Consider the following 13,226-nt stretch of genomic DNA (forward strand, 5'->3'; position numbering starts at 1 on the left):
TGTTTTGTGTCCCCCTTTGGTTCAGTACCTCTTTTCAGGGAATAAACTGCAGAGCTGCAGTGTCTAGAGTTTGTCCCCAGCAGGATAGAGATGAGCTGGGGGCAGTGAGAGTGTCAGGGATTCTGGCAACACAGTTGGCAAAGATGTTACACTAGCTGGCACTACGAGATCCCATTAATAGAATGCTCACAGTGGGTCAGGTATTGTGATGAACAATTAACAACCCCAAGAGTAAGGTACTGTTATTATCACCATTTTATAGATAATGTGATTGAAGAACAGAGAGGTTCTGTGACTTGCCCAAGATCACACAGCTAGCAGGTGGGAGAGGAGGGCTTTAAACCCAGGCACTTTTTTTTTTTTTAACCTGCTTTTTCTTCCTAGTCAGAGAATGAAACTTTCCACTCTCTATTTTTTTTCCTTTCCACTGTGTTTTTATTTATTTTTATTATTATTTATTTTTTGCGGTACACAGGCCTCTCACTGCTGTGGCCTCTCCCATTGCGGAGCACAGGCTCCGGACGCGCAGGCTCAGCGGCCATGGCTCACGGGCCCAGCCGCTCCGCGGCATGTGGGATCCTCCCAGACCGGGGCACGAACCCGTGTCCCCTGCACCGGCAGGCGGACTCCCAACCACTGTGCCACCAGGGAAGCCCCTAAACCCAAGCACTTTTGATCCTCTATGATACACAAGTAGCTGTGGTTGACCAGGGTGTGGGGGACCAAGAAAGGAGAGAATTGACGTTTCTGGAGGTGATCTGGAGGAAGTCTCACCTGAGCAAGGTCAGTCTACAGCTGGTATACAGGGAACCAACGCTGCTCTTTTTGAACAGAGAACTGAGCTGGAAAGAATGAGAGGGGGATTAGCAGGAGGGACCAAGATAGCAGGGTGTGGTAGTGTTGGGGCAAGGTGGGCATTGGTGGGGGTCTTTTACCAGGTGCTGCAGGTCTCTCTCAGTGGCATTGAATATCTCAGAGTCCGAGTTTCCCATGTCCTCCGTGTACTGCAGGTTGGTGATGGTGAAGTTGACAGTAAAAGGCATCAAGAAAGGAATTGCAGCTGCAGTGGTGGGGATAGTAAAATGAGTCAAGCCTGGTCTGGGGGCAGGAGGTAAGGCTCTGAGGACATACCTTAACTCCGTTGCCTAGTTGGGGGGCTGGCCTACCTGAGACACCTCATGTAGCAATCCCTGTCCAGGGCCCTCTCACATAAGGTGACCAACCATCCCAGTTTGCTGGGACTATGTGAATTCCTGGGATGCAGAGTTGGTCACCCTACTCCCACTTCCCCTTGGCTCTTACCATTTCAGCACGCACCTGCATCTCTTTGTCTTAGGGGACTTAGGCCCAGGGATCATCCATCTAGCAATGACTGATGGGAGTTGGTGGATAAATACCCCAGCTCCCTCACCACCAAGATAGGATAACTCCAAAGTACATGTTCTGTGCATTCTCTCAGGGTCCCTCTCCAGCCTCCAGAACTGTGAGATGATAGATTTCTGTTGTTTAAGCCACCCAGTATGTTGTACTTTGTTAAGGCAGCCCTAACAAACTAATACACCAAATGACCTAACAATTTCTATTCTAGGTGTATACCCAAAAGGAATGGAAACAGGAACTCAGACAGGTGTACACCCATGTTCATAGCAGCATTATTCACCATAGCCAAAAGGTGGAGACAGCCTGAGTGTCCATCAAGAGATGAATGGACAGATAAAATGAGCTACATCCATACAATGGAATATTATTCCTCCTAAACAGGAGTGAAGTTCTGATATTCACTACAACATGGATGAACCTTGAAGACATTATGCTAGGCAAAATAACCCAGGCACAAAAGGAAAAATACTTTGGATGATTCTACTTATATGAATTATCTATAATAGGCAAACTCATAGAGACAGTAAGTAGATTAGAGGTCACCCGGGGCTAGAGGGAGTGGGGAAGGGGGAATTCTTGCTTAATGGGTTCACATACCCTGTTCAGGGTGATTGAGAACAGTAGAGATGGTTACACAATACTGTCAGTGTAATTAATGCTGCTGAATTGTACATTTTAAATGGTTACAATAGCAAATATTATTTCATATATATATATAAATAAATTATATTTGACCACAATAAAGTTATTCTTACTTGTTCCTGAAGTCACACTCACAGAGGCCAAGGTAGAGGTTCCAGGTGTAGTCACAGGGGCAAAAGGACTTCCAGACAGTGTATTGAAGGTGATTGTGGTCTCGGCCACAGTGGGACCTGAACCTGTGGCAGCTAAATGAGTGTTCTCAGCAGTGGTGGTTTTCAGGACAGTGGTTGTACTTAATCCTTCCCCATGACTGGTTTTAGGTGGTGTTGGGGTCTCTGATGCTATCGAGGTCACGGTGTCCCCTGTCACAGTCTTGGGAAATTCTGGGAGTCCAACTGAGGTTGTAGGTGGTGAGGTTTCTGGAAGGTACAGGATAGAGCCCAACATTCTGGAAGGTACAGGATAAAGCCCAACATTTGTTGCAGGGGTCCTGGAAGGCCCAAGAACGCCAGGGGAAACAGTCAGAGCTGGGGTACTTGTATTGGCCTCTATTGCAGGCCTGGTGGCCAGTAAGCCTGTGGTCTCTGGTAAACCACGGGAAAGAGCTAAAGCTGAGATAGTTGCGCTGATGTCTGTCCCAGGATGGGTGGAGAGTGAGGCTGTTTCTGCAGGAACACCAAATGAAGCTGTTGGAGTTAGATTAACTCTGGCTGTCTTGGTCACAGTTGTGGAGAAGAGAGAGGATGTTTCTGGTGGACTGAGAGAAACAGTCTGATTTGGAAGAGCTGTACTAGTCTCCAACCCAGGTGGGATGGATGGTGCGGCTGTGATCTCTGGTAAATGAGGAAAAATAATTTAGTTAAAGCAGGAAACCTTGTGCTTGTTTCTGCACTGGAATGGGTGACCAATAAGACTGTGGTTGCTGGTTCACCAGGAGAAAGAGTCAGAGGTACAATAGCCATAGTGGTGTCTGTCTCAGAGCTAGTGACCTGTGAAGTCCTGATATCTGGTACACCGGCTGAGACAGTAGGAGTTGGAACAACTGAACTGACTTCTGCCCCAAGACTGGTGGCCACTGAGAATGTGGTGTCTGATTCACTATGGGAAACATTGGGGGCTGTCCTGGGAACAGTCTAGTCCTACAGGATGGGTGACCAGTGAAACTGTTGTATTTGGCTTCCCAGGGTAAGCAGTCATAGTTGGAATAGCTGAACTTGTTTCTGTATGGGTGACCCATGAGGCTGTTGTCTCTGGTTTGTGCATGGAATCAGTCAGAGTTGGAAAAGTTGTACTGGTCTCTGCCCCAGAACTGGTAACCAGTGAGGTCACCATCCCTGGCATACCAGGTGAGACAGTTGTAGCTGGGACAGCTGAACTGGCTTTTGCCCTAGGACTGGTGGCCATTGAGAATGTGGTGTCTGATTCATGATGTGAAACATTGGGGGTTGTCCTGGGAATACTTTGGCTGGTCTCTTCAGGATGGGTGACCAGTAAGACTGTTGTATCTGTTTTCCCATGGGAAACAGTCATAGTTTGAATAGCTGAACTTGTTTCTGTTCCAGAGTGGGTGACGTGAGAGGCTGTTGTCTCTGGTTTGTGTGGGGAATCAGTTGGAATTGGAAAAGTTGTACTGGTCTCTGCCCCATAACTTGTGACCAGTGAGGTTACCAGCCCTGGCACAGTAGAGGAGACAGTTGGAGTTGGAGCAGCTGGACTGGTCTGCACCCCAGGTTGAGTGACCAGTGAGGCTGTGGTCACTGGCTCAACAGGAGGAAGTGTCAGACTTGGAATAGCCATACTAGCATCTATCTCAAAGCTAGTGGCCTGTGAGGTCACCATATCTGGTACACCAGAGAAGATACATGTAGTTGGAACAGCTGAACTGGCTTCTGTCCCAAGGCTGGTGGCCATTGAGGGTGTGCTATGGGAAACATCGGAGGTTGTTCTGGGAACAGTTGGGCTGGATTCTGCAGGTTGGGTGACCAAGGAGACTGTTGACTCTGATTCATGCAGGGACTCAGTCAGAGTTGAAAAGATTATATTGGTGTCTGTCCCAGAACTAATGATCAGTGAGGTCACCATCGCTGGTATGCTAGGTGAGCCAGTCATCACTGGAGTGGCTGAAATGGCTTCTGCCCCGGGAATGGTGGCTGCTGAAGATGTGGTGTCTAATTCACTAGGGGAAAAATTCAGAGTTGTTTTGGAAACAGGTGTGCTGGTCTCTGTGGAATGGAGACATGAGGTTGTTGCATCTGGCTGACCAGGGGAAACAGTCAGAGTTTGATCAACTGAGCTGGTCTCTGTCCCAGAACTAGTAACCAGTGAGGTCACCACCCCCAGTACATCAGGGGAGACAGTCGGAGTTGGAACAGCTGAACTGACTTCTTCCCCAGAACTTGTAGCTGTTGGGGGTGTGCTGTCTGATTCACTATGAGAAACATTCAGGATTGCCCTGGAAACAGTTGGGCTAGTCTCTACAGGATGGGTGACCCATGAGGTTGTGGTCTCTGGCTCACCAGAGGAAACAGAGTTGGAACAGCTGCACTGGTCTCTGCCCCAGAACTAGGGACCAGTGAGGGTGTAGTCTGTGGTCCTCTATTGAAAATAGATGGGGTTGTCATGGGAACTACTGTGCTGGTCTTGTCTCCAGGTCTGGTGACAAATGAGGCTGTCATCTTTGGAACATCTGGGGTTGTGAGGATCATTCCTGTTGTGCTTATGCTGGCTGTTTTATCTGATGTCCTAAGGAGAGACAGCATACCTGAAGTGGGAGTAGAGACTCTGGTAGTCAAAGTCACTGTGGAAGTGGTCTTCAGAACCATGGAAGTTGTCTCTGCCCTCTCTTTCCCTCCTGTTGATAGTTCTGTGAATTGTAGGAGGGACACATGATTACTACTTGCTGGGTTGGCAATCGCTTATTTTTTCTCCACATCAGGAAAGGGAGAGAAATGTCTGCCTGGGGTGTGCCAGTGATGCTTCTGGAATAGGAAAAGGAATTGTGATTGGCATTCCCTCACCCTACCTGACTCATCTTGGGCTGCAACTCCTCCATGAATTCTTTTTTTGTTTGTTTGTTTAAAAGTATTTATTTAGAACAGGAACAGAATTTTAAAACATCAGTTTATAGGACTTCCCTGGTGGTCCTGTGGTTAAGACTCCATACTTCCAAAGCAAGGGGCACTGGTTCGATCCCTGGTTGGGGAGCTAAGATCCCACATGCTGTGCGGCGGCCAAGAAAATATATTAAAAAATCAGTTTATGAGTTTATTATAAATATTAAGAGCATGAAAATAAAAAGAGAACAGTGAAAAAACTGAAAATGGAAACCGACATAAGGTTTATTATTTTTTTCTCAGGTGGAAATCAGAATAATAACAACAGAAACAAAACTCAAAAACATAATGGAGTAAAACTTTCCTTAAAAAAGATCCATGCATGGGACTACCCTGGTGCTCCAGTGGTAAAGAATCCACCTTCCAATGCAGGGGATGTGGGTTCGATCCCTGGCCAGGGAACTAAGATCCCACATGCCGTGAGGCAACTAAGCCTGCATGCTGCAACTACTGAGCTCGCGGGCCTCAACAAGAGAGCCTGCATGCCGCAAACTACAGAGCCCATGCGTTCTGGACCCCACGCACCACAACTACAGAGCCCACACTCCCTGGAACCTGCGCACCACAACTAGAGAGAGAAAATCTGCATGCCACAGCTAGAGAGAAGCCCGTGTGCTGCAAAGAAAGATCCTGCATGCCTCAGAGAAGATCCTGCATGCCACAACTAAGACTCAACGCAGGCAAAAATAAATTAAATAAATAAATCTTAAAAAAATGAGATCCATGCACATAAAATGAAAGAACTCTCTGAAATCCGAATAAATCTAATTGCTCTTTTTATTAACTATAGACACAGGTGGCAGCTATATTGCCCAAGTTCAAGAGAGTATAAATACCTCAGGACCATATTGGAATAATCACTAATCTAAAATGAGTGAAAGTAGGAGAAGGAAGAGAGAAAAAGTATGATCCAGAAAATTAGACCACTGCTCATTTTTTAACCAGAGCTGTGATGATATTTATTTGTTTAGCTTTGAAAAAAATATCTATCTATTCTGAACACACCCTCACAGAGATCCTGAGTCTGTCAGTCAGGCTATCATCTGGGCAAGTGTTCTGTCACCACAGGCAGTTTCTTCATACGCATCTCTGGTTGGGAACTGACAGTTGAGAATATGATACTGAAATGGAGCAGGACCCTATTGTCGCTGACCCCCATGTCCTCAGCGTGCCTTTTGTCTGTGGAAACACTTTAGCCAAAGAATAAGTTTAATCAGAGAAGTGAGAAAATGCAGAAGCAAAGAAAAGCAGTCAAACAAGACTAAATGATAGTTTAGTCATTAAGCAAAGTCAAGGACCTTTAGGTCCTTCTCAAGGGCTATAGATAATATTCTGAGCCGTATCCTGTGAGCTGTCTTGTAGAGACTGAAACCCCTACCAGGTGGAAGAAATTACATGATGACCAGACCATAGCCATGACATAAGCTGACACAATTCCGAGAATTTGCCTCAAAGAAATGGAAACAAACTGGCCCTAAAACTGTACTTAAAACAATCAAGATGATGCTGGTCAGACCACTGATGACCAATTTCAAGATGACTGTGAGAGCTGACTGTGCTGTTTCTGCATGTAGCCCCATCCCTCCGTCTATAAAAGCTCTTGCCCACTGGTTGTGGGGGTGGAAGTTGGCCTTTGGACAGGAGTCTGCCCTCCCCTCTCCCTGCAGTTGCTGGCATCCAAAATAAAGCAAACTTTCCACCAACCTTGCCTCTTTATTGGCTTTTGAGCGGTAAGCAGTTGGGCCCCACTTTCGGTTACAAATAATAATATCATAACTGGAGACCTCTCATTTGTTAAGTATCCTATATTAATTATCATTTTAAACCTTTAAAATTATGATTACATAGTAATCACTTTTATTCTATGGATGAAAGAGCCGATCCTCAGGGAGGTTAAAATTTTTAGATAGTACATCCGAAGACTTGACTTTATTTAATGCACCCAATACCTATTTTGATGTAGGTATTTCTCCCCACACATTACAGATAGGAGCTTAAGCAATATATCCAAGATCATCAAGTAAGTAGCTACTGGAACCAGTACGCAGAGATTTTTTTTTTTTTTTTTGCGGTATGCGGGCCTCTCACTGCTGTGGCCTCTCCCATTGCGGAGCACAGGCTCCGGATGCGCAGGCTCAGCAGGCCCAGCCGCTCCGCGGCATGTGGGATCTTCCCGGACGGGGGCACGAACCTGTGTCCCCTGCATCGGCAGGCGGACTCTCAACCACTGTGCCACCAGGGAAGCCCCGCAGAGATTTTTTTTTTAAATTAATTTATTTATTTTTGGCTGTGTTGGGTCTTCGTTTCTGTGCGAGGGCTTTCTCCAGTTGAGGCGAGCGGGGGCCACTCTTCATCGCGGTGCGCGGGCCTCTCACTGTCACGGCCTCTCCCGTCGCGCAGGCTCAGTAGTTGTGACTCACGGGCTTAGTTGCTCCGCGGCATGTGGGATCTTCCCAGACCAGGGCTCGAACCCGTGTCCCCTGCATTGGCAGGCAGATTCTTAACCACTGCGCCACCAGGGAAGCCCCCGCAGAGATTTTTGATATTTAATTACATCTAGAGTGTCAAGACTAGGATTTAAACTGTTGTTCATGTAAGTCTAAGAACTTTACCTTTTTCGATAAACTATTTAGGAAGTGAGAAGGAGATCCTGGGAAGTTTGGCCAAGCACGGATAACCCACAAGACTGTGGTTAACGTTGCCATTCGCTAGGGAATGAGGTTACAAATGGATTAAAAAAATATTTTTTGGCTGCGTTGGGTCTTCGTTGCTGCGCTCAGACTTTCTCTAGTTGCGGTGAGTTGGGGGCTACTCTTCGTTGCGGTGCGCGGGCTTCTCATTGTGGTGGCATGTCGTTGCAGAGCATGGGCCCTAGGGTGCGCAGGCTTCAGTAGTTGCGGCATGTGGGCTCAGTAGTTGTGACGCGTGAGCTTAGTTGCCCCGCGGCATGTGGGATCTTCCTGAACCAGGGCTTGAATCCGTGTCCCCTGCATTAGCAGGTGGATTCTTCACCACTGTGCCACCAGGGAAGTCCCACACAAATGGATGTTTTGGTTTTTTTTGCAGTACGCGGGCCTCTCACTGTTGCGGCCTCTCTCGTTGCGGAGCACAGGCTCCAGACGCGCAGGCTCAACGGCCATGGCTCACGGCCCCAGCCGCTCCACGGCATGTGGGATCCTCTCAGACCAGGGCACGAACCCGTGTCCCCTGCATCGGCAGGCGGACTCTCAACCACTGCGCCAGCAGGGAAGCCCACAAATGGATTTTTGAAAATGGGTTTCAGGTTGTTTTTTTGTGTGTGTTTATAAAACAAAATCCTCAAAGTTCTAGTCACTTTCTATAAATTTCTCTGATATATTTATTGTCTCCTCAATGCATATCAGTCAGAGAAGTAGATGTGGGAACTCCTCCATGAATTCTTGACCACCCCCTGTTTCCAGATGTTCTCTGTACTCTCCCTCTGAGCCTTTGTTCAAGCTGTTTTCTCTACCTGCCATGCCCATCTCTCATAGGTTTTATGTTCTGCCCTTCTTCAAACCCTAGCTCAAATCTACCTTTACAAATCCATGTAGGAATCCATCTCTCCCTTCTCACTGTTTCCTCATCATACTGTCTGAACCTGCACTGTACCACCCCTCCCAGTCTGCCTGGTAATATCTGCTAATGTCTGACTGCTTGGCATACTGTAGGTGCTCAACAAGTATTTGTTGAATGAATGAACAAATGCGTGGATGAATATGTACATTAGCAGGTCTCCTCTGGCTTGAGAGAGATCATGTATCTTTGTGCTTAAGAGCTTGGGCTCTTACGCCACATTAGTGTTCTGACTCCTCCACTAAACAGATGTGTGGCTCTTTAAGTTGTCAGATCTTGCTAGACCTCCATTTTCTTATCTATAAAGTAGGAATAAGTACAGTGGTCATCTCAGAGTCTTGATAAAAATGCCCCAAGCACAATGCCTCCTGTTTTGTAATAAGATGTTACCACTACTATTTATCTACTATTACCACTGTTATTACTACTCTTGCTACTACCTACTACTACTACTCTTACTACTCTCACTGCCTCTACCTACTATTTCTGCTGTTATTACTACTACCACTGCCACTACCTAACATTACTGCTGTTACTACTACTGTTACCACCTATTACTACTGTTACTGCTGTTACTACTACTGTTACCACCTATTACTACTGTTACTGCTGTTACTACTACTATTACCACCTATTACTACTGTTATTGCTACTACTGCTGCTGCTGCCTGCTATTACCTACTATTGCTAGAGTTATTGCTACTGTTAGTAGCTACAACCACACATTATTACTACTCCTGCTCTTTGGACTTCTAATATACAATAAATGTTTACTAAATTGAATTTGCCAGGAGCCATGCTAGCCGGCCAAGGTGACTGGAATTCAGTCTCTGAGGAAGAGTAGAGTGATATTGGCTGAGACAGCAGCTACTCACCAGGCCTTCAGAAAAGGTCCCCAGGAAGGAGGAACAACTACAGGGAGGCTTCTCTATAAAGACCACAAAGCCTACTGGAGGTTGCTGCAGGGAGAGGGACAAAAGGAGGAGGATTTGGACTCTGATGGTGGAACAATGTCCTTGTGTTGCTGGGTATACCCTAAAAAACATCTCCAAGAGTACACGTCCTAATGTGTTTAATATGTATTTGATGATGAAGATGATGATGAGCAAATTACCTAACATGCCTTGTATTTTTGAGCCTCACAAGAACACTGAGTGTATATCCTATTATTCTTGTCATTTTACAGATCAGGGAAAGACAGAAACTCAGAGATCATCATTTGCCAAGATCACACAGCTACTGACTGATAGTGTGGAAATTTGAACATAGTTCTCTCTGAATCCTAGACCTATGCTCTCAACCACTGCAGGTTATTAATTCCCTAACCAAGTTTCAGGACCTTATGGGGGCCAGGATGGAAAGGAAGGATGTAAGGAGAAGATGACCATGGGGGTGGGGTCCTCAAGGATTCTCTAATTTAGTGGTCTCAGCCTGGGGCAGTTTTGCTCCCAGGAGACACTTGGCAATGTCAGGAGGCATTTTTGGTTGTCACAGCTGTGTGTATACGGAGGGTGCTACTGGCATCCTGTGAGCAGAGGCCAGGGATGCTGCTGAACATCCTACAGCCCCCTACAACAAGTAGTTATCTGCCCAAAATATCGATAGTACTGAGGTTGAGAAATCCCACTCTATATTGAAAGAAGCCAATGAATATGGTTAGCTATACCTCATAAACTTTGCCATCTAAATATTGGTTATCACCTGAAGCTCAGTGATCCATTTCCAAGTGATCTGGTGTAGCCAACTGGCAATGCCTCACTCATATCCCACAAGCACTCACTGCTGCAGTACGTAATCACAACGGGATCCTAATGCAGCCCCTGTAGCTCTGCACCTAAGGGCTTTCACTTAGCCTGTGTGTCCGGCAGGCTGGAAGTGCTGAGGGTTACCTCCAGGACCAAGCAGCCCATGGCCAGCAATGGAAGGAAGTTGGATGATAAACACTCCAGCCACTTAGCTAGGTGAGGTGTTCTGTGCTGTCTCCTAGAGGTCCCGAGTGGAACTGACACTCTTTTGCCCACAGCTGTGACCTGCTCAGGAAAGCACCTTGCATTGACTTCCTTTCCTTCTCTTCTCCAGCGCTTCCTGGGACCAACCCCCACCTAAAATAAACTACTTGCCCACATCCTTAACTCATGTCTGCTTCTGCGGGGAGCCAACCAAAGATACCTGGGTCACAGGATAAGACTAATAACCTGACTGGTAGTGACTCTGTCCAAAGCCTGGATCTGGCAAAAAGCTTCCAAAATGTACTGGTAAAATAGTCTGGTCTCTAAAAATGTTGGAAAATGGGACATCCTTGGTGGCGCAGTGGTTAAGGATCTGCCTGCCAATGCAGGGGACACGGGTTCGACCCCTGGTCCGTGAAGATCCCACATGCCGTGGAGCAACTAAGCCTGTGCACCACAACTACTGAGCCTGCACTCTAGAGCTCCTGAGCCACAACTACTGAGACCACGTGCCACAACTACTGAAACCTGCATGCCTAGAGCCCATGCTCTGCAACAAGAGAAGCCACTGTAATGAGAAGCCCACACACCGCAATGAAGAGTAGCCCCTGCTGGACGCAACTAGAGAAAGCCTGCGTGCAGCAACGAAGACCCAACGCAGCCAAAACTAAATAAATAAATAAACAGATAAATAAATAAAGAAAATTTAAAAAAATGTTGGAAGAAACTTAATGGGTATGGGGAACTTTACCTTTTAGCCATGTGGTGAGGAGAACCCCTCTCCTCACCGTGCACCTCTTAAACACTCATGCAGACCAATAATACTGTAACATGTTAGTAGGTGCTTTTCAGCAAAAAAAATTATACAGTCAAATAATTATGTAAAACCCTGTGTTGAATAAGGCTAAACAAGTTTCTTTACAGCAGGATATCTCAGAGCCTTTAACATGCTTATGCATGTTATTACCCTCTAGGAAGGAGCAACGTTTTTTTTTGTTTTGTTTTGTTTTTTTGCCACACCATGCAGCTTGTGGAATCTTAGTTCCTTGACCAGGGATTGAACCCGTGCCCCCTGCAATGGAAGCACAGAGTCCTAACCATTGGACCGCCAGGGAATTTCCAGGAGCAACATGTTTGTCAGACTTTTTTGGCCACAAACTTTTTGTCCTTTTGTTAAAGGGCATCCAAGCATTACGAGGGCTTAAAAGGTTTTCTGAATGTTGTTTTCTGCCCATCTACAGTCTCATCTCCCACCATCTCATCTGTATATTTCATAGTTTAGCAAAGGTGAATTATTTGTACCTCCCAAATATGTCCAGATTTTACCCTTCCCTGTGCCTTTGCATGCAGCTCTCCCTTCTGTCCAGAACGTCTTCATCAGTTCTCCTTGTCTTCCTGCTAAATTCCTCTTCATCGTTTCAAACCCAGCTCAAATGTTACCTCCTCCATGAAGCCTTCCTTCTACCATTCAAGTACTTTAAAGTTGCATCATATAACTAATAAGGACCTATTGTATAGCACAGAGAACTCTACTCAATACTCTGTAAAGGCCTGTATGGGAAAAGAATCTAAAAAAGAGTGGATATATGTATATGTGTGTAACTGATTCACTTTTCTGTACACCTGAAACTAACACAACATTGTAAATCAACTATACTCCAATAAAGTGTTTTTTAAAACTTGCATCATAATTATTTTTTTCCTTTGCTGTCTCCTGTACTGGACTGAGAGCTCCATGGATGCAATGCCGATCTATTTTCATCTGTGCATCCTTAGTTTATGTCATAGTTTCTAACACACAGTAAATTATTAATAAGCACTTTCAGAGTTAAGTTAAACTGGGTCGGATTTGTGAAGCTGACATATCCAACCTTGAACTAAACTCACTCAGCATGTTATGAGGGAATGAAAAGTAACATCTACCTGGTAACAACTTGACAAAGATTCAGTTGAGACAGGGAAGCCCATGGCAACTCCACATAGTTCTTTCTCTAAAGAAACAAACATTTCATCCCTCTGGAACAGGAAATAAAGGCATAAGTCAGATTACTGGGAAGTAAGCAAAGTTGAACCTACCTCTAAGACTAGCAGACATGGATGCCAGGGGGACATGGACGGTGGTGTCTCCATGTGCTGCTTCATTGGGTATCTTTGTGATACGCTCCACAATGCCATCAGTCCCTGCAGGAGAGGGTAGGGAAGAGACCTAGAGTAACTCATCTCGTCCAGAAGGATAACATGGTCTAAATAGATCCACTTAATTTGACTACACAACGCATTTCTTCTCAACCATCTGTATGGATTGGAACCAGGGCTGTGTTCATCCATTGACACAGAGATTCATCCATCTTTCTGTCCATCTATCCTTATATCTACCCATTTATTCTTCCATCCATCCTTCCTTTTATCCTTTCTTCCTACCATGCATCTTTCCTTTCATATTTCCTGTTTCCTTTCTTTGCAACTTTTCATCCCTACAGTATTTCCTTCAATCCTTTCTTCCACCCATCTTCCTTATTTTCACCCTTCCCTCTATACATTCATCCTT

General features: G+C 45.7%; 1 protein-coding gene across 1 annotated transcript in view; it reads right to left on the reverse strand.

The window, feature by feature from the left end:
* Window positions 1-13,226, reverse strand: part of MUC16 (mucin 16, cell surface associated) — a 56,042-nt gene that overhangs the window by 17,979 nt on the left and 24,837 nt on the right. Inside the window, 9 exon segments of the mRNA XM_032625601.1 lie at window positions 775-842; window positions 936-1,060; window positions 1,893-1,929; window positions 2,116-2,874; window positions 2,877-3,153; window positions 3,155-4,406; window positions 4,491-4,547; window positions 4,550-4,783; window positions 12,755-12,859. Coding sequence (XP_032481492.1) covers window positions 775-842; window positions 936-1,060; window positions 1,893-1,929; window positions 2,116-2,874; window positions 2,877-3,153; window positions 3,155-4,406; window positions 4,491-4,547; window positions 4,550-4,783; window positions 12,755-12,859 — 2,914 coding nt within the window.

Source organism: Phocoena sinus, chromosome 3 (genome assembly GCF_008692025.1).
Source record: "Phocoena sinus isolate mPhoSin1 chromosome 3, mPhoSin1.pri, whole genome shotgun sequence".
Lineage (NCBI taxonomy): Eukaryota > Metazoa > Chordata > Mammalia > Artiodactyla > Phocoenidae > Phocoena > Phocoena sinus.